Source organism: Gadus macrocephalus, chromosome 5 (genome assembly GCF_031168955.1).
Source record: "Gadus macrocephalus chromosome 5, ASM3116895v1".
Lineage (NCBI taxonomy): Eukaryota > Metazoa > Chordata > Actinopteri > Gadiformes > Gadidae > Gadus > Gadus macrocephalus.
The window spans coordinates 13930864-13954343 of record NC_082386.1 but is presented as its reverse complement, the minus strand read 5'-3'; the positions used below and the strand labels follow the sequence as shown (position 1 = coordinate 13954343).

The window sequence follows — 23480 nt, the reverse complement described above, 5'->3', positions numbered from 1 at the left end:
ACTTCTTCACGAACATTTTTAGTTTTCTTTGCATGAAAAATTATAATTTAAATCCACAAACAACATATGTGTAATCCAGGGCATATAAAGACTGGGACCAGAAAATAATTATTTTCTCTCCATTGACACCCATTCATATTTTTCGATCTCATAGGTCCCATGAGCCCTACCGGAAGGGGCGTGACTTCGCCACTCTATAGCCAGACGAGCCAAACGGATGTATGGTTGAAAATATAAAATCAAATACTTTTATTTTATTTATATTAATAAATAATACCGCTAGAGACAGGGTCAGAGCACAATGGGGACCAACATTTGTCAGTTATTCCTATGGGGTAAACGGAAAAAAAATATATATCCAGGTTTGAACGGAAAATATATATATTTATTTCAGAACATTTTCTAATGTTTCAAAAAGTACAGCCAATAAAGGAAAGGTGTGCCATGTCGACATCTTTTACTTGCTAGTGAGGTTTTATTCTGTACAGAGGGACAATTTGTACAAAATTAATCTAGATATACAACACTACATAAACAAAGTAAATCATATATACAATATTAAATGAAGCCATATACAGGTCACATACAAAAGGACACTTGTTAATCTATAGTAGTTTGAAATTATTTTAAAACTAGAGGGTTAGGAGCTGCAAAATCAATCTTCCAGCAAGCTTAATTTCTTTAACTAAATGAGAAAATAATTTGATGAAAGTCCTTTTCTCCAGGGCGAGAAGGGACATGTTAACATGATCATTTAAAAATGTACATCTCTTTAAATACAGTATCCATACAGACAGTATCCCAAGGTGCACTGCCAGTAAACTACTCGGCATCTGGCATTCGCACCAGCATCTCTCAGCATTTGTCTTTTTCTTTTCTTATTTGCCAAATCTCACATCCAAGAATTTGCAAACGCCAGGAACAAGACATGAAAGAAATAAAAAATCATTACGATGAAAGAACTAGCCAAAAAGGCCTTCAATTCAAACAACGGCAGTGATTCTGATGAAGTGGGTAGCAGAATTAAAAAAAACTAGCTTAACTACAAAGAAACAAACCAGGGAAGTGAGACTGCAGGTTTGGAGTTCAGCGTTGCTACCAGGAGAATCCTGACATGGGAATGGTACAGAATTGTTCACTGATTTCAGAATATAGACGCCATTCAAACGTGTGGGTTTTCTATTCACCCATAAAACATCTCTATCGCTGCAAACCCATTCAATAGTATTTGGTCTAGAGGATTTCCTATGAGGACAAAAGAAAGCAAGAAAGAAAAAAGTTTTTCCATGGACATTCATGTCCATTATGTCATATTTCATATACAGGCAAACGCATCCAAACACATAACAAAGTGTCCTCTTAAACCACTGATACACACACATGGCTGGATGACACAGATCCAAGTGAATGAAAGGCCAACCGAGCCGATCTGACGCCACCACACTCCTAGCGTGACGCTTTCAGCTGGAATTTATTAAAAAAGGGTTTTCTGCAGGAGGGGAGAGGCGTTCTCTTCCCAACGCGGTGGGAACCTTCAGAACGTGTGTTATTAGCAGAGAAGTTTTATATGAAAGGCGTGAAGTGCCTCCAAAAAGGCACTTCGACGTCATGAAAAGAAAGGTCCTCATGGGGGGCTAGAATGTTCTGGAACATGTTTGTGGGGGGAGGGGCTAGAATGTTCTGGAACAGGTTTGGGGTGGGAGGGGCTAGAACTTTCTGGAAGAGTTTTGGGGGGGTAGAACGTTCTGGAACAGGTTCAGGGGGAGAGGGGCTAGAATGTTCTGGAACAGTTTTGGGGGGGGGAGGGCCTAGAACTTACTGGAATCGTTTTTTGGGGAGGGGGACAAGAAAGTTCTAGAACAGGTTTGGGGGGAAGCGGGGGGAAGGGATTGAAACAGGTTGGCGCAGTCTGGCAAAAAACGGACTTGAGCTCTTCCCAAATAACATTATTGTATTTGAGTGACAAATGGCATTTAATCATATGTTCAACATCATAGAAGACATAGAAACACAGAACTAAAAACAATTTAAAACAAGAAAAACATTATTTTGGGCTCACTGGCTTTCAACTAAACACATTTATCCCCAGGAGCTGCTGTTTCAGCCAATAAGAAGAAACAGAAAAGGGAATATTCTGCTAGAGACAGAAGTTTAGATTGTCGTGTTTCGTTCCTCTTTAAATATTGCTAACTCATAAGTACCAGGTTGAAACGGTCACCATCTCCATATGCTGTTCTATGAAAGTTTGGTTGGCCAATAAAAGGAAAAGGACTCATTCACTGGGACAGCAGACAGAAGAACAGAAACGACAGAACGGTATATGGCACGAACCAAGAAGACCAGTAGAGACTCGTTGTCCATGGGACCACATTCACCTGGCCGTCTCCCGGGACCCGAGGCGCCAGACGGGTCTGGGGGGGGGGTGTCTAGGGTCCGGGGTCTGGAGGGGTCTGGGGTCTGCCGACCTAGAAAAGCTTGTGCTGAAACACCAACGACAAAGAAAGAAATAAAGGCAAGAGGCGTCATGTGACCCCGGCCACGTCATGGGACCAGGGGTTTCTGTTGGGGCATGGCCCAGGTAAAACATGTCGTAACCATCGAAACTAAGAATGAAAACATCATTCTTGGCACCGACTGACGTCGCTGGGATCGAGAAAAGAAGGAAAAAGTAAAATAATCCACAAAATGGACAGATTGGTCTTCAAGTTGCTGAATTCATCCCGAAGACGGAAAAATAAAGTACGCCCAAAAATAAAATAATATATAATATAATAAAAAGTGTCCGGAAGGAAGAAGAACCCAGTCCCCCCGCCCCCCTACCCAGTCCCATTTTGTTTTTTAGCAAACTTGTTATTTGCTAGCGAGTGACTGCAGGCTCCTGGTGGCAGCAGACAGACGCGGTGTGCTGAAGTTAACCATGACAGGCTGAGGAGGCCCGAGGCCCCCAGGAAGAGGAGAACTGAGCCAGCCTCCCCCGAGTCATACTTGGCCAATCAGAGCCAACATGACTTGGGGAGAGGGGGGCACAGTGGGGTGGCTTGCTGTGCGGTTTGAGGCTCAGAGGCTTACCGGGCACCTCGGTGGGGGGAGGGGCATGACGTTATGGGGTGGGGGGGGGACCTAGAGTCGGTCGTGGGGGGTCAACATGTCTTCGCCTCGGCGGGGGGAGTCCAAGGCTTTCGTGGTGTAGATGTCCTGAGGCAACTCAGACCTGCGGCTCACCAGTGGGCCCTCTGTCCGCTGGGCTCGCTGTAGCTGTGGAGGTCAACATGGTCAGGGTCAACAGGGTCAGGGGCGTTAGGGTCAACAGGGTTAGGGTTGTTAGGGTCAACAGGGTTAGGGTTGTTAGGGTCAACAGGGTCAGGGTCAACAGGGTCAGAAGGGGTCAACAGTCTTAAAAATTGGTTGACAGTTACTTTCCCAATTTCCACAATTTCTTAAAATCAAACACAAACAACCCTACTTTATTAGTCGCAGGATTACTGGTCAAAAAGAATATCAAAACATTATGTTGGACCAAGATGAAAGCCATTTGTAATGATAACGGCCCAACCCACCCTGTGCCAATCACAGACGTACCAAACAGTGAGAATCTGGAGTTTCAACACATGCACCCGTCGTTACTTGGGCTACGAGCATGTCAAGCTTTGAGAGAAAAGAGGTGGTAAGAGAGGGAAAGAAGCGAGTTACCTGAGTGGCGCCTTCCTCAACTCTCTTTCTTCACCTCTGAACATCTTCTATCGACGGAGCCTCCGTCTCCATTGCTACAGGACTACAGCGGGCAGGGGAAGGAACACACACAAGGAACTGGGTTGAAAGAAATGACGGGAAAAAGACTTTCAGCCGCATGCAAAGAACGAATAGAATCTAAATGTTATTTAGTTTTTCAATCTTAAATCGGCCTGATTAATTTAATGTTGATTATACATATAATGTGTTCAGTTTAGGATTTAAATCAAAAGATATGTGACCATTTTATGTAAGGCCAAGGTCATGTTCTTCACTAAAGCTAAGCATACAGGCACACACACACGGCTGACCTGTGGGTTTGATTTGGCAAGGTTTTCAATCCTGATCCAAGCCTCTTCCCGCTCTTTCGACTTGGCCTTCTCTCTGTGCATCAACAAATGTCACAATGCATCAACAAATGTCACAATGCATCAACTTCACATGTCACCACGAATCAACGTTGTGATTATATAACAGCGTAGGCTGGAGGCAAAACAAAGTAACAACTTGGAGGAAATACAAACAGTAGGCTACACCAATTATTAGGGGTGGGAATCTCTTGGCACCTCACGATTCGATTCCGATTCAGAAGTCAACGATTCGATAACGATTATTGATGCATCTCGGAGCAATTTTTTTTTAATGTACATTTCCTTGCGGGATTTTCAAAAGAATATCATACATCTGAATTTGCTACTCAGAGTTTGCTAATCACTTCCTACTTTTGTGATGATCATTAAAGAAATCAACAGATTAATTACCTTATCTAATATTTGATTAGAGAAAAAGCTTTTGTCACAAATATGACTTTCTATGAACAATGCAATCATCAATGCAGCTTGCATTATAACACACTATGGAAGTAGGTAATAAATAAACAGATTTAGTTTTCTTTTCTTTCTAATCTTTCTTTTCTATGTCATTAAAGAAAAAGCTGCTCTTAGTAAATTATAAGAATAAGAACTTGTTTGTCGTTCTTGTGTCTGACGGTGAGTTTGCGTGCACGCTATGCGTAGGCTGAATCGCAATCGCGTCCAGACAAATCAGATTGGCCAATACACATTGAAGATAAATGATTAATTATCTGAATTGAGACGGAATCGTTCTACACAGAATTGCGATGCATCGAAGCATCGATTATTTTTCCCACCCCTACCAATTATCCAAACGACATCATCTTGCTGTGAAATAAAGTTTTTCTGATCTAGATAGGGATATGTGACCCAGGTTTGGCCCAGGGGACTACAAGTTATCCCTTTGGATTGAGTGACCTGAGACGCCATCAGAGGCCTCATCAGGCTGATCACGGAAGCAGCCCTGCCACTGGCTAGGAGACCTACTTGTTTTTCTCTGCTCTGAACTGCTGGGTGCAGTCGTCGAACAGCTTCTGGTTCATCTCCATGAAGAGCTTCAGCGCGTTGTAGATCAACCCGTGGATAGTTCTGGAACACAAGCACAGGGTTAGAATCTGGGAGAACATGACCACAGGGTTAGGCTTGGATAATCCTCGCGCAAATTAAAAGGGACATTTATCCTGGATCACGACGCTGAATAACCAATGTTCTCTAAAGCTAGATATCAGCCGGTTCTCACTTGTTCCAGTGGGTCTTGGAGTTGCGGTACAGCGCGGGGAACATGATGGGCAGGATCTTTGCGGCGTTGTCGCTGATGAGACTCATGATGTACTCGTTGTTCCAGTAGTACAGCGCCCTCTCCGCCACCTGCCAGAGAAACACAGGATTACAGGAGGATCCATCCACAGATATACCAGCAGGTCACATTCTATTGATGTCCCTCTCTGACAGCTGCCGTGTCAGTGGGCCAGTAGCCCCCCCCCCCCCCCCCCCACTAGAATCAAGTCTTTCAAGAAATGTAAATAACAACTCTGCCAAAAATTCACAGGAATTACATAAATCCACCCGTCTTTGACACATCCAACCCCTCATTAGACCAGTCCACTAACACGAGCACCGGAGAACTACGACGGATATGTAGGCCACCACAGAACGTACCCCTAACCCAGGTGTGCTAGATCACGGAAAAATACCTAATCCCGATTATTTTGGTCAATATTGAAATCCAGGTTAATCAAACGATTATTTTTTAATTTGAAATCATGCTGCATTTATTCAATTTTTCTCTCCAAATAAAACACTGAGATGAGAACTTTTAATTTTATTTTTTTTCTTTATGGGGACATTTCAAGTAGAAATGGTCAAAATCTGACATAATGTACAAATATGTATCCAGCTTTTAATGAATAAAATAAATATAAAAAAAAAAAAACCAAACATTTAAACTAGATTATTTTAGTTTTGAGATCGTTTGAAAGGCTTGTGCAAAATTTGGTTAATTGCACAACCCTACCCTAACCCACCAAAGAACGTACCCCTAACCAATCACAGAAGGTACCCCTAACCCCATCCCTAACCCCCGGCTAACGGTTTACCTGAAAGTGCGGACTGGACACGCACTTGGCCAGCTGGCGGAAGAGGGGCTCCTGGACCTTGACGAACTCAGAGGGCTCGATCACGTCCAGGATCTCCTCCAGCTCGTTCAGGAACATCACCTCCTTGGGACTGTGCGTTTTGGGCCAGTACTTCAGCAGGGCCATCACCACCTTTCAGGAACCAGACGTTACGGTCGATTAGAAATCAGGAGGGTTCGATTAAGAGAAGTACAACAAACGAGGTGAATGTGTCCAACGTACCGGTTCAGTGAGAGTGCTGTCTTTCTCCAGAAACTGTACCACACAGTAGGCCAGCTGCAACATAAACCCCATTAGGATCCTCCACAACATAACCCTAACAATAACCGTAACCATTAGGATCCTCCACAACATAACCCTAACAATAACCTTAACCCTAACCATTAGGATCCTCCACAACGTAACCCTAACAATAACCATAACCCTAACCATTAGGATCCTCCACAACGTAACCCTAAAAATAACCATAACCCTTACCATTAGGATCCTCCACAACATAACCCTTACAATAACCTTAACCCTAACCATTAGGATCCTCCACAACATAACCCTTACAATAACCTTAACCCTAACCATTAGGATCCTCAACAACATAAACCTAGCAATAACCTTAACCCTAACCATTAGGATCCTCCACAACATAAACCTAACAATAACCTAAACCCTAACCATTAGGATCCTCCACAACATAAACCTAACAATAACCTTAACCCTAACCATTAGGATCCTCCACAACATAACCCTAACTATTAGGATCCTCAACAACATAAACCTAACCATAAATATAAGGATCCTCAACAACATAACCCTACAGGTTACAGAGTACATGTTAGGGTTAAGGCTAGCCCTACAGGTTACAGAGTACAGGTAAGGGTTAAGGCTAACCCTACACGTTACAGAGTACATGTTAAGGTTAAGGCTCGCCCTACAGGTTACAGAGGACAGTTAGGGTTAAGGCTAGCCCTACAGGTTACAGAGGACAGTTAGGGTTAAGGCTAACCCTACAGGTTATAGAGTACAGGCTAGGGTTAAGGCTAACCCTACAGGTTACAGAGTACAGGCTAGGGTTAAGGCTAACCCTACAGGTTATAGAGTACAGGCTAGGGTTAAGGCTAACCCTACAGGTTACAGAGTACAACCTCCTGCTGAAACTCATTCCTTTGACATTTTATTTACCTTCATTGTAAATCCAAACACCTAACTCCTTATGCTAACCAATACTTCTTTCGCATATAAACATAGACTGTATGAATGAAGAACGGCGTGACAGACCTGGGGATGGTAGACACTGAGGGACTTCACTTTGTGCAGTGGCAATAGGACCTTCAGCAGGAAGATTTTGTGCTCTTCTTTTAGTGGCAGGGCAAAGCCATTGATTATGCTGGGGGGAGAGGGGGGGGTCGGACACACAACAACAGGCAATTAGATGCTCTTCACACTGAAAACAAATAAAACTAAATAGGGTCAACGCAATAATTCCACATCCTGGAGAAATTCAGAGGATTGATCCAAAAAACGACAGCTGCATAATAAAGAAATATTCATATGAAAACAAAAATAACAAACCTTCCAAGTATTTCCAGTAGTTCGGCAATACCGTTATGATGCTCAGTCTCATAGATAAACCTGGAAATGCGCAGAAAATGCTTTTTTAGTTTTGAAATGAAAAAGTATAGATTAAAAATGGTTTGCAGTGTGTGCATGTATTATTTAAAACTTGTGGTCGAGAAGTTAAATAGGGCTTAATTATAGAAAACATCATGAATCCAAGATAACGGGGCTCGCTGATACCGTTATTGAACTAAGCTAATAGGACTCACCTTTACAAAGTTATTGATCTAAGCTAGTCCGACTCACCTTTAGAAAATGTTATTATCTCAGCTAATAGTGCTCACCTGTAGAAAACAATTAATCTAAGCTAACAGGGCTCATATATACAAAGTTATTGATCCAAGGTAAATAAAACTCACTTATAGAAAATGTTATTGATCTGTTTCCTTATGTAGGCCCGCAGCCCAAGGAACTTCCCGTAGATGCGGTGGAGCGTGGTTTTCAGGAAGTCTCTCTCTCTGGGATCCTCGCTGTCGAATAGATCTAGAAGCTATGCCGTCCAACAGAAATATCCCACACCCGTTAGACTTCTAACGAGGTCATAAATCAAGGTCATAGCTCAAGTGAAGAGAAAACAGCGTGGGCTGCTCACCTGCATCACAAACTTCTGGTCGATGTACTTCTTCGCTACGTTGGGCTGAAAGTCGGGAGACTCTAAAAACCTCAGGAAAAACTCATAGACAAGCTGGAAGACAAGAAGTAAAAATCAGACCATCCACTTCGAACCATGAACCAAGCAAAAAGCCAGTTAGACTGAGAGGGTCGAAGGAGTCTATCAGAGTGTGCGAGTATCAGATGGAGAGGTTGGGAGGGGTGTATCAGAGATGGAGAGGTTGGGAGGGGTGTATCAGAGATGGAGAGGGTGGGAGGGGTGTATCAGAGATGGAGAGGGTGGGAGGGGTGTATCAGAGATGGAGAGGGTGGGAGGGGTGTATCAGAGATGGAGAGGGTGGGAGGGGTGTATCAGAGATGGAGAGGGTGGGAGGGGTGTATCAGAGATGGAGAGGGTGGGAGGGGTGTATCAGAGATGGAGAGGTTGGGAGGGGTGTATCAGAGATGGAGAGGGTGGGAGGGGTCAACCAGAGGGTGGGAGGGGTCAACCAGAGGGTGGGAGGGGGTCAACCAGAGGGTGGGAGGAGTATCAGATGGAGAGGGTGGGCGGGGTCTATCAAAGGTTGGGAGGGGCCTATCAGAGATGGAGAGGGTGGGAGGAGTCTATCAGAGGGTGGGAGGGGTCTATCAGAGGGTGGGAGGGGTCTATCAGAGGGTGGGAGTCGAGGGGTTAATCCGAGAGGCCCCACCTGGAGATGAGGCCAGGCTGCCTCCAGTGTTGGCTCATCCTCTTCTGGGTCGAACTCCGCCCCGGTGGGGTTCGAAGACGGAGGCAATGTTCTGAACATGTTCACCGCAAACTAGAATAGAAAAAAGACGAGGTAAAGTGAGATCAATAACGTCTGGAGCATTTTCTTTGAACACACAGTCAGCTGCTTTCGGAGCCAAAGGGAATTTATAAAACATACAAAAAGGTTGTTATCCAACGTCACTAATATCTCATGACTGGTTATCAACATTCCCTTTTAGCGCTCCAAGGAGGGTTTATTGATGCTGAAGCTGTTGATTTAGGGTTAACCGTTCTATTGATAACAAAACCATTCCTCAAAACTGTCCCTCATCTGCCATGTTTCGATTTATGATTTCCAGAGAAAGGATCTTGAAACCTTCCCATCTCAGTCAAAAACGAGCAAAGGGCAACTTTAGGGATTATTGTTGTCATTTTTTCTCCTATCCCATTAAGCCACACCAGTTACCACTTCAACAAACTCAATTCTATCCCATTAAGCAATACCAGTTACTCAGCAGCAGCTTCCACCCCAACACCACTACACCATCCAACACTACATACCCCAGACCCGCTCCACCCAACACTATACCACACCACCTACTGCACATCAATGAATGGCGCCAACGCCATGGTTCAAGAGCAGTTTGCGTGACTCTACCCGCGCGTACATACACGCTCGAGTCGCGACATCTGAACTCACCACATGCACCACCTCCGGGTAGATGGGCTCCGTGATGACGTTGCGGTTGTGCGTGATGTACTCCACCATCTCGCTCAGCGCCGCGCGCTTCACCTCCTTCCATTTCAGGTCGCTCAGTGGGTCGGACAGGAAGTCGAAGAGGACGCAGCACTGCCGGAGCTTCTGGATGAACAGCTTCTCCTGCTCCGCCGGGGCTACGTCTGAAAACAAAAAACAAAAACACACACACACATTTTGAGGGACTGGAGGTTGTTTGACAAGTCTACCCTTATCAAACGAATTATAACTCTTATGAAACAGGTTGCTTACAGTGTTTGTGTCCTCCACGCTGCCTGGAAGTGTAGCTAGCGGTTTGAACGACCAGCATGAGATGCCTATAAGCAGCACCAGGGTTTAGCAGACAGAGGGCGGAGGCATGAACTCCACTCTGCCTCTCATTGTCTAGTACTCTTCGCTGATGACTTGGACGAAACTTGGTGTGCAAGCCTTATTTTGCATGCTGAAAATTTTTGCCATTGGGACCCATATTGTCCATCAGGATAGATTTTGCTGTACACTGTACAGCATAATCGATCCTATCTAAAGATTATACGTCTTTCAGAAAATATCTCTGTACAAGTGATATTTGTGGAGATCCCCCCCCCCCAAAAAATAACCGATAGGAAAGATTGCCCAGATTTTGATCTTCATGATCAATCTACGTCTGATCTTACATTTAGCAATGATTTTGATAAAATAAAAAGTGGCAGACCTATGGCAGATTCAAAATATGTTAATTTAGCAAAGAATATTCTAGCAACTTGTAGAAGTCAGCTTCAGAAAGTAGCAGAAACTTGAGACACGCTCATCGGGGCACCTCCCTTAACATGGGAAAAGGTTTGGTGTCGATATCTCATCTTCCATGACATCACAGTGTCAGTTACAGGAATTACTCTCAAGCATACTGCACCATTTCACCAGCAGGTGGCAAATAATCACATAAACGCCATCTTCCACTAAACCAGTGTGTGTGGAAAAATTTGGAAAATATAATTGGATGCATTGGTTTGAAATTAATCTATCCAAACCGAGGCCTCTCGCCAACGCAGGGTGGGCCTTAAAGAGGTACATACATAATCTTTTACAAGTCAGCTTGGATGGTGGATTTTGACATTTTATACTTCAGAAACATGGTTGGGGATTATTTTGATATGTTTACTTCCGGTAAACCATAAGGCATTATATGCCATTTTACCACAACTACTGTGTGGAAGTCTGCTCCTACAGATAGTCTCTTTTACTCCTAGAAAAAGCCCATGATTCTCTCTTAAAGGGCGGATCTGTGACCGGCGAGGAATACCTCTCAGACTGCCTGTCTCCTTATTTTAAATGCAGTCAAAATAATGGGTTTTCATTTGGATTAGCAAAATAAAAAAAGCAAGAATGCACTAACTCAGGGTGAGTGTGTATATAGCTGGTCCGGTACTTTTATTTTTCCAATTAGAACTGTGATTTTCATATTTAGCCAATTGGCTCATTGCAAGCTAAATATCGTTCTATTCAGCCTTACATTTGAGCTGTTAAAAAGACTATTAGTCACTTCCCCCCTAAACGATTCTATACAAACAGCAGCCTTCTATGAACAAAAAAGGTAGAAACTTAATCCCACACTGAGTTAGGGGTAACTAACCCTTAGTTGGGTTAGGAAGGGGTAAAGCCCTTGTGCATGGCGAGAGGGGAAGGGTAGCAGGCTAACGTGTCAGAGCTCAGGAAGCCCGTGGTATTGACAAGGCCTGTCAGCATCCACTCACTCTCACATTTTCTCTGTTGCTGGGCAACGGCCCAAGCCAGGACCCTTTTCTTTTTTTTTTAGATATCCCTTCCCTGCTGGCCCACCCAGACACGCCTTTAGAAGGTCTTATAGAGTCATGTGAATGGATGACTGGATGAATGGATGAAGGCCCAGGCTGAAACCAATGTCCGGTTCCTATTATCAAAAGGAAGTATTTACCGGGGCAGTCTTTATCTATCAGCGGGCGCTGTCATCCATTATACAGGCTGGTTGGATCTGCAGAGCTAACCATTACATGCATAATATGCAACTAGCATAAAATCACTCTCTTCTATGCAGGACAATTACACAACCTTAGATGTAATTTAAGAGTTGGTGAGATCTGGCAATTTTTATCGCCTCTCGTTTGTAAATTGGATCATCTGGGACTCATAGCTACGGCTGTAGTCTTTTCTCTAGAATTACATTTTCACTAGAATATCTCCCTTATGAATAAGAGGGAAAAAGGGAAATAGTTGAGTGTACCAATACAACTAACATATTAAACGAACATGAGAATGTTGCCTGTTTCCAACACTTTCCATCATCCTGCCTGTCTGAAACTATAGGGTCATAAGTGGGGGACCACTAGAGAGAGCACAAGACCACCACATTACTACATACAATAGAGCTTTAAGGTTAGCAATTCACTAGAAGGTTCTCCCATGCACACATGACACACCAGGCCTATAGTCTCACTAAGTATAGAAGCATCTTTCACAGCCTCATCGGTACGGCGTGGGGCTTTATCCCAGCCCCCCACGGAGAACCTGGGGGGCTCTGACGTACATGATGCTAAACCCAGAACAGACCCACACCAGTGACCGTGTCCTGCGGGTTAGGGTCCCAGGAACACAAGAAACGCTGCTAGGGTTAGGGTCCCAGGAACACAAGAAACGCTGCCAGGGTTAGGGTCCCAGGAACACAAGAAAAGCTGCTAGGGTTAGGGTCCCAAGAACACAAGAAACGCTGCTAGGGTTAGGGTTCGGATACAAGAAACACTGCCAGGTTTAGGGTCACTCCGGACACAAGAAACGCTGCTAGGGTTAGGGTCCGGACACAAGAAACGCTGCTAGGGTTAGGGTCCGGACACAAGAAACGCTGCTAGGGTTAGGGTCCGGACACAAGAAACGATCTTCAAAACAAACCTTTCCATCACAACATCTAATACCTCCAGCTCGTCTTCACCAAGTTATATGCCCCCCCCCCCCCCCCCCCTTCACACCCCGGTATTGGGAGTCTTGTTTGGGGGCGGCACACATAAATAGATTAATTCGCTAGTGGAAAACAACATAAGCTAGGCATAACAGTTATGATAAGTTTTGGATTCTAGCAGCAACAATCGGGATAGGATCAGGGTAATCAGTATTCGAGTTAATGACATTAGCCTAGGCTTACAGTTCTAGGCGTTTAAAGATTTGTCCACTACATCCTCAGGAATATAGTCTGCGATCTACAGGTGCAGGGTCAAGAAAGGTTCATTTCAAAACACATGCTTGTGCTATTTGAATTATAATTACAACTTTGTAGTGAATTTAAAGTGAATGAAATATTTTAAGGATTCTAACCTTGTTCTGGATGCTTTATTATTCTAACGACATAACTCCTTGAACACCTAATGAAGTCATTTTGGGGTTTATATTTTAAGATTGAGAAATGTGGCACGGTCAACTGAAGTCCTAAAGTTGAATTTCCTCCCTGTTGATGAAAACAGGTACACCATGACGCGGAGAGACTTTGTTTTAGCAGTAGATCTTTAAAATTGAATGTGAATTTGACCACGCCCGTCTTGTGTCTCCACAGACAATACAGAACCTCTGCAATGTAGTATTCTGGATCTGTTGATGCATTTAAGGATTCCATAAGTAATAATGGAATGCATTCTATTCCACACTCCACTCAGTCTCGGCTCCCGTGACATAAGGGCCTGTGTGGTTATGAAGTTCGTTTACAGCCTAAAATACCCAACCGGCTTGTTGTGCAACAGATAAAGAGGCGGTGTTGTGCCAATACTGGTGCTAACCCCGGTGTGACTTCATTAATGTCGCAGGCCTCAGATTAGTCGCCTGTGTGTTTCTGTATAGTTTCATCTACACTACTCTGTACATGAATGAAATTAGAATAACAACTTGAACTCAGCCAGCGGAGGGGATCATGTTTGTTCATCCACAAACCACAGGGAGTAGGATTTATCAATCCGAATCCTTTGAAATTACGTCTAGATACAAACCTTACATAATTGCATGCCCATCTTACATTAATAAATACAATGACAGGAGACTATACACAATAGAACTCCATGATGTTTAAAGTTTGGTTCTCTTTTAAGATCTCTCAATCAATGCACGGTGGAAACCCAGCGAGCACATTGAGGTGCATAGAGAGTAGAGACTATATGCAAAGAGACAATGGACATTGAGGGGCAGAGGTACTATGAAGAGACGGTGCACATTGAGGTGTAGAGGGACAATGTGCAGAGAGACTATGTGCAGACTAACGATTCACATTGAGGGGCAGAGGGACGATGCCGGCTGCACATTGACATTGCAGTTACTGTTGAAGATTTGCATTAGAACAACGTGCAATATATACTGTCTTGGGGTTGGCCTATATCATCATATCAGGGTCAAACCGCTATAGTTCATAGCATTGATGTTGGGGGGGGCCGAGTAGTTGAATTAAATTCAAAGCTGTTGTGCATGCTAGGATAATACTAGGGATTGATCGTACTGTTTTTTTTTCAAGTGTGAGAGACACATATTCACCACTTGTGAAATGTGGTAAACATGAACAAATTTGGAGCTAGTGTGTGAGAGAGAAAGTGATTATTGGAGAGAGTGCTGTTGTTGGTCAAATAGGGTGTCATCCAATGTAGTCCCCATTTGATTCCAATCGATAAGATGATCAATAAGTGCCTCAGTGCCTCAGGCGCCGTCCAAGTTAGGCTGTACCAGAGTACAGTGTCCTCTTTGACTGGCCTTCCACAAATCAAACGCACAGTAGCCACATTCAATATAGCTAGTACTCTCACAATATATATACTGTACAATTGTAACTGAGCTACATCGAAAAATCATGGACTGGCTCCAATGACAGCATTGTTTTGTGGGCACACTTCGACCAGGAATCTGCCTTATTGACCATTGTGAAATGGTTCTTTAATGGTCTGATGCCTTCTGATAGAGCATGGGGCATTTAGCAGGTGCATGCCATATAGAAAGTCACACGGAAGGGTGCTGGACAGAAGAGGGCAGTCCACTACATTCTAAACCCCAGGGTCAATGTGTTCCCAAGTACACTGAGTGTGTGACCGAGTCCTGCATCACAGAGAACAGTAGCGGATGAGCGGGAGGAGAAGGAGACGCGACTCCTTGGCCCCAAGGGGGCGGTCAGCGATTAATGCACAACGTCATGTAAACAGAAGAAAGAACAGCAGATCGCAGTACACATGAGAACCCAAGTGAAGCCCTTCCTTGGCTATGACCTCACTTCCTTTGACATCACTAGTGGGGGGATGGGCAGACAGTAACTAGCTAGTAAAACCAGCTCGTTAATGGCGTTATCTAGTCTTATAGTCAAGCACAGCTGGTTAGTAGATTAGCTTGCAATCAAATATAATAGCGAGGCCGAAACAACTGAAATTAGATTGACAGAAATAATAATTTCTGTAACCAAACGTCTGATTGCTGACTAACCAAGCGGTAACCAATGGAGGATAGCAGAGAAAACACAGCTCTTCATATGCTAGGACATAGCAGGGAATAACCCAACATACCTCGAAAGTGCATCAGAGCCACCGGCTGAAAAGGCCCGTTGGAGTTAGGGGCGTCAACGACCATCCTGTCTGCTGGTTTATTGCATGTCAACATCTAAACTTCGACCAGGAAGGCGATCAACTCAGGGCGAGAGGCCAGCCTCCATTTTAGCACAAAAAGCAGATCAGAAAATGAAGCTCTCTGCCGCTGGAGGGAACTGGCTAGTTAGTGACGTCACTAGGGAAGGAGCCCGCCGGTTGGCTGAGTTTTGACCGCTCATGCTGCCAGTGACGTAAAGTGATTGGCTGAAAGCTGCAAAGGGGGCGGGCCATGAAGTGTAATATAGGTCCGGCCCCTCCTCCCCGCTGACTGGTCTCTCTGCCCTTCAATGCAACCGGGCCTCAGTCTCAGATCAGAAAGCTTAACCGTATCGCACTGTTTAAATGGCAAAAGGGGTTAAAGCGTAATTCTGAATGAGGATAAGGGGATTTCATAGGCAGTTTTATAGACTTTTACTTCTCAGTAAAATCATTACTTTACTCAATTTTCGTGCACGGTGACTCCAGGTTCATTTTAAAGTGAAAGTCTTCAAATTTTGACTCACAAATATAATTAATATGGCGATTTATTTTCAGAGCATCAAGGGAATAGGAGTCACCAAAATGCGATGTGGCAGCAGGAGATTTTCCATAGAAATCATAAGAGATCATAACAGATAAATCGTATCAGTTACCAGGTAAACTGTAAAGCCTTGATTCTGAGAGATACAGTAATGACGTTGCATAGCCTACATGAAAAGTAGATCTCTGAGTTCTGGACTTATTGTACAGGCTGGCTCTATGTCAGCCATGCCATTAATTAGATAGAGTCGTTCCGTTGGATGTAACCTGGACATCCATATAGATAGACTGTAGGGAAATCACCACGCTGGTCAAAACTCGAATAAATCATCTTTGTACGCCTACCGCCCCAACTTTGGGCATTGGCCACGAACAAGGGCTCTGCAGTCATCCCGGTCCTCGGCCAATTTCTCCAACTGTCCCAATGTATGGATACTAGACCTCTTCACATCTGCATCCAGGTCACGGCGCCAGCTGTTTCTTGGCCTGCCTCTCTTCCTTTCCCCTTGTGTATTCCAAAGGAGGGCATGTCTTGCAGTGCTGGATAGAGGCTTGCGAAGGATATGGCCAACCCATCTCCAGCGTCTTCGGAGGATCTCTTCCTCAACAGGCTGCTGTCCTGTTTGCTGCCACAGCTCCAGGTTACTGATGGTGTTCGGCCAGCGTACTCTTAGGATGTTTCTGAGACAGGTGTTGATAAAGGACTGGATTTTCTTCATGGTGGTGACCGTTGTTCTCCAGGTCTCTGCACCGTACAGAAGAACAGGCTTTACCATGGAGTTAAAGATCCTGATCTTGGTGTTCCTAGGCAGCTCAGAGGATCCCCAGACTTAGGCTGGTGGAAAGCTGCCCTTGCCTTTCCAATCCAAACCTTCTCATCAGCATCTGTCCCTGCCAGCCTAATAAATCTGAGTCGGTAAAAATTTAAATAACAATAATAATATCATATTTTATCTTATCTTTTTTTAATTTATATTTTGATCAACCTAATACATCTGAGTCATTCAAAAAATTATCATTTTTTTCACTCTATTGCTTATTACTATCACAAACAGACTACCAGTCAGACAGACATAAAGGTAGACAGACGACTGTGTTCAGTATTCATCCAAAAGCCATGGTTCACAGTGAATCACTGATTAGCTAACCGGGCCCTATCACGATGAACCAAACAAGCCTGCGCTTCTTTAAATCTCTTCATCGTTCAGTTCACCAGAGAGGGTTAGGGTTAGCTCTAGACTATAGTTGGTTACCTATAGACTCACCTATATACTCAGCTCACCCAGAGAGGGTTAGGGTTAGCTCTAGACTATAGTTGGTTACCTATAGACTCACCTATATACTCAGCTCACCCAGAGAGGGTTAGGGTTAGCTCTAGACTATAGTTGGTTACCTATAGACTCACCTATATACTCAGCTCACCCAGAGAGGGTTAGGGTTAGCTCTAGACTATAATTGGTTACCTATAGACTCACCTATATACTCAGCTCATCCAGAGAGGGTTAGGGTTAGCTCTAGACTATAGTTGGTTACATATAGATGCACCTATATACTCAGCTCACCCAGAGAGGGTTAGGGTTAGCTCTAGACCAGCGGTTAGCTCTAGACCACCGGTCCCCGGACTGGAGACGGCCCATGGGACTGATTTTCTGAATAGTCTCCTGTTCAAATGGGTGGCAATAAACACAACAAAATTGTGGTTTGTCTACAAAAGGCCACCCATGATGCGTCGGTGGCGCAATATCAGCTGTCTATGGCTGGTTTCAGCTCTCCTTTTTAAAACTCCACCCATGGGCAGTGAGTGTGCAGAGTGGGCAACAGGTGGTTGGACAGATGGGTTGGTCGGCAGACAGGAAGGCCAATGCTTTGATTCAGGCCAAATTGAACAATCGGCCTGGTTTATAATAGGCATGCGACAGCCAGATACAGAATTAAGGTTTTTTCCTTTTTTGTCTGAGTTTTTGATTGATTGATTGCTCACGGGAAGTAAAGATAATCTCAACTAATGGGTACAAAAATTGATACAAAGTAAACTGCCAACCCTAACTTAAAAAACATTTCACCATTAAATGCTGAGCAGATGCAGTGAGCCAGCCAACAAAGAGAGATGGCTCTCCGTAAAATTTGATATGACATGAACGATATGAATCCGATATGAATATGAGTGCAGGTACTGTGAAATGTTGTGTTTTAGCAAGCATATTATAGAAAATACATAGAAAGCGGAAAATTGGGTTGTCCAGAATATACTAATTATTCTGTGGAAGAAAAGCTACGCAGTTTCATTTTTATCCAGCAAGTGGCAGCAAACGCTGTGTGAGCTGCACTTACAAATACAGCCAGAGAAAATGAGGCATACTCAATAATATGACATTTTAGGGCTTTGAGTTGCCCTAGTAATCATATCCAGTCAATAATAATCATTCAGTGTGTTAAGAAATAACTAACTAGGACATTAACCGCAACGCTAACCTATTTAGTTAATTTCTGTAATGTGAAAGACACATCCTACAAATTACCCATGTTTATAATGTGGAAGACACACATTACCGTGTGTCTAAGACACATATTACACGTTAGTAATGTGAAAGCCTGGTGGTGAATTCGGGTGCTTCTGAAATTCTTTCACTTAACAGTGGACTTAACACCCAACTGTTGTTATTTTAAACAGGGAAAGACAATGGAGTTAGGGTTAACCCTACCCATGTCTAGTCCCATGAAGGGTTAGGGTTAACCCTAACCCCCCTATACCCATGAAGGGTTAGGGTTAACTGTACATTTTCATTAATACTTGGCACAGTATGAGTCAGAAATAGAAAAGAATATGACATAAATGATTCAATCTGATACATTGTCCCCCTTAAATATCACATGCGACAGGTTTCTCTCCCACAGCCAAATCCTCCATCCCCATCAGCTGCTGTTCATCCACTGAGATCATCAGAGCACAGTATAGCTTACAGGAAACCGCTTGGACCAGTTCCGCTGTAATTTGGCATGTAAACAAAGAAGCCATGAAAGATTCATGTAAGCGTGCAAACCTCAACCACCACTGTCTTGTTAACAGTCAGCACAGTAAAATAACCGCCAATACACACGTGGTCAATGGCATACATGAATGAATACATGAATACAATAAAGTAAAATAAGCTATGATCACAGCTAAGTACTTTGACAGGGAATGTTGCTTACAGCACAATATAGTCTGAGAGACAACTAAACATGGCAAAGAGCTGCAATGGTGTTTATCTGACCAAAGGAAGTAGAACACTTAAACCACCAGGGAGACATAGCCTCACCCTAACCCTAACCCTAACCCTACTGCAGTGGTGGGAACAGGTCAGACACAGGCCATCGATCCCACTATCAATGGTCTTCCTCTTCAGCATCCTATGCAGAATGATAAAGATGATTGGTGTGATACATTGTATCGAACAGTGAATATTGATACATTGCAGACTCTGTTGAACCATCTGAACCGAAATATGAACAGCGCCCTTTGTTTCCTCTCAGGGTCAGGGTTCAGTGTCAAGCAGCAAGCGTCTACATGTTGTACATGATGTGAAACCATTTGCTCGCTCTGCTGGTTTTGATGACCCAGATCTCTGTTCCGGTCCCAATCACGTCTCTCCGTGTGGAGCTTATCTTACATTAGTAAGCCCTCCGCAGGTAAGATCCGTTTCCCTCGGCCCTGAGTCCGCGGCCACGGCTGAATGGACAGGATCAGTATTCCAGATCAACCCGGCACCGACCGGTCCAGTCAGCTATCAATTATGTAGAGCTCCTCAGACCTCAGGGTTAAGAACAAAAATTTGGTTGTGAGGATCCGACAAGCCTATGAATTGTTAACGCAGCCCTCTTTGTCCAGTATTGGCCGAACATGCAGCGCTAGATTAAGGTCATGAGGCAGCCCTAATCCTAGCCCTAGCCCTAACCCTCACCCTAACCCCTAACCCTAGCCCGTTTTCCAGAGGAGATCAAACAGGATGACTGACGTATACTTGGCTGCTATTCGAGAGCTTGGCTGGAGGGGTTGCAGAGATTTAAATCATAGCGTAAATGTGAGCCTGTTGAATGGATGTGAAGTGGTTCTGAAAGGCCAGAGTTATGTTATGCGTTCTTGAGAAAGAGGAGTAGTAGATTAGTACAACTAAGTCTATTTGGGGCAGGAGGAGGCTAGCATACTGAAGCTATGAAAAGGTTCCAGGTTTGATCCTCAATGCCCACTGCTCAACCTGATCACATTCTTGAGCATGACTCAGGCAAGCTTCTTATCTGTAGTCACCGCAAACCCCTTTTGGATAAAATCATTCCCAAAATCAACGACATGGTAACCAGGTATAGCTTGAAGTTGGAGTTAACCTCCAAATCGCTTTATTTTTATACCAAACGGTTCCGTTTTGATCTTACAGTGTTGGTGAACATTTCTGTGTTCTTTTTTACAGGGGGGAATTCTCTGTAAAATAAGTCAGCTAGTTCTGGCTGAAGACCCTTTTCCAGAGTGGTCTTTTTCTATCGGATACGCTCCCTTGCTTGAGCGAGATTGACCCAGGTTTGCCCACGCCCCTCCTAAGCCCCTCCCACGCCCCTGCCAAGCCCCTCCCACACCCCTCGCACAAGCTCCTATGGAACCCGTTGTGTCCATGGAACGGGGGTTTACTCTCCCTGCAGTGTGAGGGAGTGAACCTGAGGGAGTGTACCTGAGGGAGTGAACCTGAGGGAGGGTACCTGACAGTGGAGGGAGTGTACCTGAGGGAGTGAACCTGAGGGAGGGTACCTGACAGTGGAGGGAGTGTACCTGAGGGAGTGTACCTGAGGGAGTGAACCTGAGGGAGTGTACCTGACAGTGGAGGGACTGAACCTGAGGGACTGAACCTGACAGTGGATGGAGTGTACCTGACAGTGGAGGGACTGAACCTGAGGGACTGAACCTGACAGTGGATGGAGTGTACCTGACAGGGGAGGGACTGAACCTGAGGGACTGAACCTGACAGTGGATGGAGTGTACCTGACAGTGGAGTGAGTTTCTGCAGGTCCCGGTTGGTGCTGAGGGGGAAACAGGAGGTGCTGTATCTCTTCTCCTTTTTGGTGGCCGAGTGTGAACCCGGTGGCCTCACCCTCATCGCCTGAGTGGCAGGCGGCTGCTTCTTGTTGGATCCCTGCCGGGACAACAATCACAGAAGGCCGGGTTCTGGTTACCCATCGGGCAGAGAGAGAGACGGTTCCCGGTACTCGTAAGAGAGAACCACAGGAACCAGAAACACTCAGGTTTCAAGACAGCGCAGCCAGTGGTGGGTTAGAGCAGAAGAAAGAGGTGAGGAGAAAGTGACTGGAGCAGACGAGACGAGAGGTTAGAGAGTTGATGAGAGGAGAGGAAAGGAGAAGTGATGAGAGGAGAGGGGGAGAGGAGAGGAGAGGAAAGAAGAAGTGATGAGAGGAGAGGGGAGAGGAGAGGAGAGGAAAGGAGAAGTGATGAGAGGAGAGGGGAGGGGAGAGTATAGGAAAGGAGAAGTGATGAGAGGAGAGGAAAGGAGAAGTGATGAGAGGAGAGGGGAGAGGAGAGGAGATGAACAGGGAAGTGATGAGAGGAGAGGAAAGGAGAGGTGATGAGAGGAGAGTGGAGGAGAAGAGAGGTTAGGAAAGGAGAGGAGAAGAGGTGAGTGAAACAGTAGAAACAACTTGGATAAGAGAACTGGAAAGACAGAGAAGATGAGATGAGCTTTGCTAGCATGTCAGCATGCTAGCAAAACACAGTGTGTGTGTGTGTGTGTGTGTGTGTGTGTGTGTGTGTGTGTGTGTGTGTGTGTGTGTGTGTGTGTGTGTGTGTGTGTGTGTGTGTGTGTGTGTGTGTGTGTGTGCGTAGGACAGTGGGGGGCTGTTAGATGTGGTTAAGGGTCACGTTCCATTCCCTCCGACCAGGTGGTTCCCGGCCACCTGATCTCTCAGGTTCTGTGAGACTGAGTCTGATGACAGGGCGCTGATTGACCTCCGTGCTCACAGCAATAAATAACAGATAATCTCATTGAAGAGAAGTTGAAAACCTGGGAGGCATCTCTGTGAAGCCCGATGATTTCACACACTCACAACACATGTGACACACAAATAGATGAGGTGCAGACATAAAGTAAAACACGGGTGACAAATTATTTTTTTTGATTGACCAAAATAAAGGTGTTGTGTCCCATGATAAACAGCTTTTGTTCCATACAGCACCATGGAAGGGAACAAATAATGACATTTTGTTAGACTGGTAATTATATTATTCATATTTTTGTTCATTTATTTAGTTTGTACATTTTCTCTTCAGTCAATTAATTCAATGAAAACTGTATTGGTCACGCTCGGCAAACGCTTCCTAACGCTTCCCTAATTGCAGGGCCATTTCTACTTCCACTATGATTTACCAGACTTGGAGTCCTGAACAACCCTTCCAAATCAAAAACCACATCACACAGCAACTACTTAATGTCGATGCAAGGAAGAAAACCCAACGAAAGTCCCTTTACCTTTTCTTTCTTGCTCTTGTGAGGCATTCTGTGATGGGAGCCCCAAAGGAACAGGGAGATTCAGCGATCAGCCCGGCTATCTTCTCACCCACTGCCGATAAGGGACGTGCATCCCTTCGTCTGTCAACTGACCTGTAGAGCAGTCTGTCTCCCGAATGACCACCATGTGACCGCCTTCCGATTGATCCACTCTCCTTACATGACATCCCTTTGTCATGATCCCAAACAATGTGCAAGGACAGGGGAGATGGTGTGCATTATGGTCGCAATGTGAAACTTAATGCTGCCTGTCCTCCTCTTTAGGCAACTTTCTGGTCCCCGCATTATTCTCGTACTCTTGTTGTCAGCGACACAATGTGTATTGATCGCCAGTAGATGGCCATGTTGTTATTGTTTTTAGTATGTCGGTGTTTCGGGGTTGGCCACGGGGGAGCGCTGTATCCATAGCGCTCTGCGCCATGCTGGCTGACTTAAGTAAAGGTAATTCATATGCATTCCTGTTGTTTGTGTGTATTTGTGTCTGACCCAGTTGAACTTTATTTATATAAAGGCCTATGAATGATTTTTTACATTTAGCATTCAATTATTAATTATTATGATAGGCTACGTACTTAGCTAACTCTCAGAAATGTGTTTAGTGAGACAGAGGACCAGGCGGAGAACATCAAATACCTTATTTTATATTGTAGCATAAAGCATAAACATTACTTTGCACAAACTCACACACACACACACACACACACACACACACACACACACACACACACACACACACACACACACACACACACACACACACACACACACACACACACACACACATTGTGGTGATTTCGACAGAAGTGGCAGACGCAGAACCCCTCAGCAATGTGGCTGCTGTCTACCGAAACGCCCTTTATCACATGACACCTGACCCTCC

At 44.6% G+C, this 23480-nt stretch overlaps 1 protein-coding gene across 3 annotated transcripts; it reads right to left on the bottom strand.

Moving 5' to 3' along the window:
* Positions 1-363: 363 nt before the first annotated feature.
* Positions 364-22898, bottom strand: LOC132458102 (serine/threonine-protein phosphatase 2A 56 kDa regulatory subunit gamma isoform). Of its 3 annotated transcripts, none has more exons than XM_060052605.1 (15): positions 22562-22898; positions 21064-21214; positions 9871-10070; positions 9130-9240; positions 8421-8513; positions 8188-8318; positions 7784-7843; positions 7490-7598; positions 6440-6493; positions 6179-6349; positions 5323-5450; positions 5070-5171; positions 4041-4113; positions 3691-3807; positions 364-3255 (listed from the first exon to the last, which is right to left on the bottom strand). In XM_060052605.1, exons 1-14 carry the CDS (start codon positions 22586-22588, stop codon positions 3721-3723), a joined length of 1497 nt encoding a protein of 498 aa, XP_059908588.1. In that variant the 5' UTR covers positions 22589-22898; the 3' UTR covers positions 364-3255; positions 3691-3720. The 3 variants fall into 3 exon arrangements, with proteins under 3 accessions (XP_059908588.1, XP_059908589.1, XP_059908591.1); XM_060052606.1 differs by having other exon boundaries at positions 3691-3772; positions 22562-22895; XM_060052608.1 differs by lacking the exons at positions 21064-21214; positions 22562-22898 and adding an exon at positions 15456-15617 and having other exon boundaries at positions 3691-3772.
* Positions 22899-23480: the final 582 nt, after the last annotated feature.